This window comes from Adelges cooleyi, unplaced genomic scaffold (genome assembly GCF_023614345.1).
Source record: "Adelges cooleyi isolate 19-005CV unplaced genomic scaffold, UGA_ACOO_1.1 ACOO_flye_CR_arks_rails_tigmint_CR_PRNA_108, whole genome shotgun sequence".
NCBI classification, from domain to species: Eukaryota; Metazoa; Arthropoda; class Insecta; order Hemiptera; family Adelgidae; genus Adelges; species Adelges cooleyi.
Window position 1 is genome coordinate 18507049 of NW_026095761.1, and position 4304 is coordinate 18511352.

A 4304-nucleotide genomic window follows, 5' to 3' on the forward strand; every position below is an offset into this window, starting at 1 on the left:
CTTTTTATGTATATTATTTGTTGATATAAAAAAAAAATATAATATATATATACATATAATGTAAAAAATCACATCCAGTTTAATTATTTAGCTACTTTCCCGTTTTTTTCTTTTTATTTTCCTTAAAATTATTTTTATATTTTTAAGCAAATGCATTATTTGTGTTAACAATTTAAATAACAAAATACACCTACTCTCTCTTACTCTATTAAAATTTGAATAAAAAACGCTTTTACCGAAATCTATTAACATAAATTATTGCGGGGCTGGAAAATCATAATACTACACTATTGCATAATTTCTGTAAAAACATTATGTGTAATAACTTGTTTTTTGTTTAAAATTACTAATAAATTATTACCCGAAAGGCCGTTAAGTTATTTTGCAAAATACGAAAACAGCGTTTCAAAATGAAATCGCCAAGTATAATAATAATTATCATAATCAAAATCAAATAGCTGTTGGTGTACTGCAGTGTGGGGTAATGTTGCTAAACTTATTTTTCCTCGTTAACGCTGATATTATATTATAAAAATATGAACCTTTAGCGAAAATATATAATTTTTCTTTTTTTCTACGGACGGTGACGCCGAAAACCATCGTACCTAACCTTCTCGGACCGACAACGGACAATTGAAAAATAGATTTACATGTAATTCGCACACATAGATCTTGGCGGTAACGTTCGTCGGAAACTTAAATATCGCCTTGGACGCTGGTTTTACATTTAATACGAATTTGGCCGGCCGTTATCGGGGCACATTTGCGTTTTAATAGTTTTACGGTCACTCCGCTTCTCCCGCGGGAGCCGCCAAGACTGTTAAACCGAGTTTAACGGTCTTGGAGGCATTAAATCCAAGTTGTTTAGAAAGCTCGGCGAATAAATAACCCCCAAGCCCCCCCCCCCCCCGGTAACCCGGCAACGAAATGATAATATTATTGTGTTTGTTGTAAAACACAAAGTTCAGAGGTGTGGGGAACGTGTCGATAAATCTGCATTGGAAGGTGACGTCGATTTCGAGAAAAAAAAAACCGTATGGATTTATATAAATAAATGAAAAATATAGACTGACGTTTGACGTGTACGCGCGCGGGCGATAGAAGATAGTGTCATCATATAATATAATATAATATTCCACTGTGATTGACATATTTTGTTTATGAGAACGAGTGTGTTGACCAACACCCCAACCCCGTCTAATGATTTGTCCAAGTTTAACGTTTTCAACGTCTGCCGCGGACACGTTCCAAAAGTGTGTACATATATTATAAATTCCAAACAATACCAGTTATTTAATGTCGACAGAATTTTTTTCCCGTTTAATTAGGCCTTCCCACTGACAGTTTAAAGTGTTTTTCTTTCCCGTTATGTACACACACACACACTATTGATTTTGTGTCAATTCGCCGTACCCAGTACATTCTTACATAAATTTCAAAGTCTAATTTCCACTGCCTTTTCACTACGTGCGCATTCCGATTTCCGACAGCTGAATTATCGCATGATCCTTTTTTTTTTTTTTTCATTTTCATTACTATTTGTTTTTTTTTTTTTTTTTTATTCCAATATCAAAGAACACGACCCTATTGAATATAATCTTACCGGCGCGTCTGACTGCACGCCGTATTTATTTGTTTAATATTACCAGAGCAGACATAAAAAAAAAATCGAGAGTCTACCACATATCTATTATTATGTTTAGCAGCCCTAAACATGCGCCTTTCGTTGGCTGTGTCTTTTTAAATTCGGTTCGACCTTCTTTTATGACAGTCTAAATACACCGAACCATTGTGAAGACCACGTTTTTGACATTAATTGGACATATATATATATATATTTATTGATTCGTACAGTATGCACTGTATAGACAGAAAAGTTAGATAAATCTAGCTGTACTATGAAAAAATAGCCAACGCGCAATATAATAGAAAAAAAAAATTGAAATTTCCATTACAAATAGGTGGCGGGCAAGCTCAATTGTCAATATAATATACTAAATTATATTATTACTATAGTCTTCTTTCAAACAGTTCCAAATTTACATAATAAATTCAATCAGGAAATTCTGATGATAATATTATTTATGAAAAATGTCTAATCCATTTGTCGGTTGCACCATTATGTATTACCTGCCAATATATAGGTAATACATAATGGTTCATGGGTTTTTTTTTTTTAATATTTCAGAGGGTTTATAATATAATCTAGTTTATATATTATAAAGAAATTATTAATATCTAATGAATGCTTATAATGAATAAGAAACAAACTTGTATAAATCCATTTTTTAATTATTGTTGGGTTATTTTCAAGGATAATTATTTCAATATACATATACCTATCGTTAGTTTTTAGATCTGTCAACAAAATATGAAGTCGTCAAATTCAAGTAAGGCGTTTTAACGATTGTGTGTGATATAACCCATTTGCTATATCTATATCATTGAATTTACTTATACCGTATAGCGTACGTATTTAAGTTTAATTTTCTTCTCGAGTGAACTCGATGAGCTTCAACGCATAACAATAATTGAACTACATATATATACTATAATGCATGAGTGTTTCTACTTTTATAGTCGTTTAACTGTGATATATATTTAGTGTATGCAAATTTCCACTAAATTTAGTGCTATTCGCAAGCAAACGGTTCCCTAATAAAAAAAAAACCAGACCTGCTTGAGTTAAAAAAACACACATAAAATTAAAACCGCATCACACAAAGTCAACAAAGTACACTTTTATAAATTTACCCATTTTGGTTTCCAGGAAAGGCGATTTCTATTTCCGCATTATATAATAATATAATCAGATAAAATATGTACTTTTCTTCCGGTAAAAAAAAGATAACCTCTGTTCCGTAAAATACATATTTTTAATAATTTGAGAAATGTAGACTAAGCTGTACTTAAAAATATCCTTCTTATGTTTAACTTCGTCTTGAAGCTGAGACGACGGTATTTAATGTTTATACATAATTTTGTATTAACATATAAATAAGTAATTCCTTTACGGAACTCATAACAAAAAAACATTGACTTCCCTCGTGGTCTTCTAAAACATGTCTTTATACTAAATACACAGAATGTCGTACAAAAAAAGGCAAACCATGTTTGCACAAGCAGTAAAATCGTTTTATTCCTTTTAATATCAAGTATTATTTTTGGAACTCATTTGATGTATACCAATAGAATGAACTATGGTATTCGAAAAATTCCTTGAGCACTTCTTGGTCTATTCAGCTCATATTATACCGTAACATGGGGTTATTTTGCTCCAAATTTCAAAGAAGTTCTACCTGAATTTAGAAATACCGATACCTTTTTTTGGTTATTCTTAGATTTCTAAGAAACATATTTCCGAAAAAATAAAACTTTTTTTCAGTGAATGCTTACCCTGCACTTGAATTTTCTCGTCGATATAACAAAAAAACAACTTGCTTTAGACGATTTGTTTACTCTTATGCAGCAATGCACTTTATACACGCTGATCATAACTTATAAGAAGTTGCATACTGTTAAGCATATTTTATTGTAGTAAGATGAAAAATTGACGCTTACCTTGGGCGGGTGCGTAGATGTTGAGGTACAAGCAGTCCTCACTCTGGTTGCGCAGGTAAGGCAACAGCCGCTTGAGATAGACGAGTCGACCGACAGGCATGCGTTGAAGGGCGGCCGTCTCGTTGGACACGTCGGGCAAACGTTGCGGGCATACGGGCCCGAACGCGTCGGCCAACCGGACGCCGTCCCACGGTGTCGGCGTCCTGGTGGGACCGAACCGATTGGACCCGATCGGCGGCGTAGCGTAAGGGACGCCGAGGAACGTGTCGACGGACGGGGACCGGTCGTTGGCGTCGTTGCCGGTGCCCGCGCTCGAGGGCGTCCGCCTGGACATGGCTTCTACCGTGTGGACGACGCCCTGCAGCTTACCGTAGCGCGTGGTCACGACGCGCGTGAGCGTGGCCGCGGACGCTCCGCCGCCGTCGTCTCCGGTCACCGTCAAACATAGCGTGGCCACCAACACCGCGATCATTGGCCGGCCTGCCGCCGCGGCTGTGTACTGTCACGGGGTGTCGAGCGCGACGCCGTCCATTCACCGCACCGCCGTCGGACGGACGCCCGTTACCGGCGGTATCGTCGCAGGCACCCGCGATTCCGCCGCACCGGTTACGCGGCCACCGCGGCAATAGGTATCGGCCCGGACGCGGCTACACCGACATCGGCGCCGGCACATCGTTTTCACCGGACGATTCCGTTCACCCTCTTCCGGCCACGGGCTGCCACTCAGACCTGCAACACATGAC

At 37.5% G+C, this 4304-nt stretch overlaps 1 protein-coding gene across 1 annotated transcript; it reads right to left on the reverse strand.

Moving 5' to 3' along the window:
• Window positions 1-3498: 3498 nt before the first annotated feature.
• Window positions 3499-4033, reverse strand: LOC126842117 (neuroligin-4, Y-linked-like). Its single transcript, XM_050579012.1, has 2 exons — window positions 3562-4033; window positions 3499-3515 (listed from the first exon to the last, which is right to left on the reverse strand). Exons 1-2 carry the CDS (start codon window positions 4031-4033, stop codon window positions 3499-3501), a joined length of 489 nt encoding a protein of 162 aa, XP_050434969.1.
• Between the last annotated feature and the right edge of the window lie 271 nt (window positions 4034-4304).

Bases quoted from the DNA above. Each gene is read 5' to 3' on its own strand.
- LOC126842117 (XM_050579012.1), bottom strand. From the start codon at position 4,033: ATGATCGCGGTGTTGGTGGCCACGCTATGTTTGACGGTGACCGGAGAC.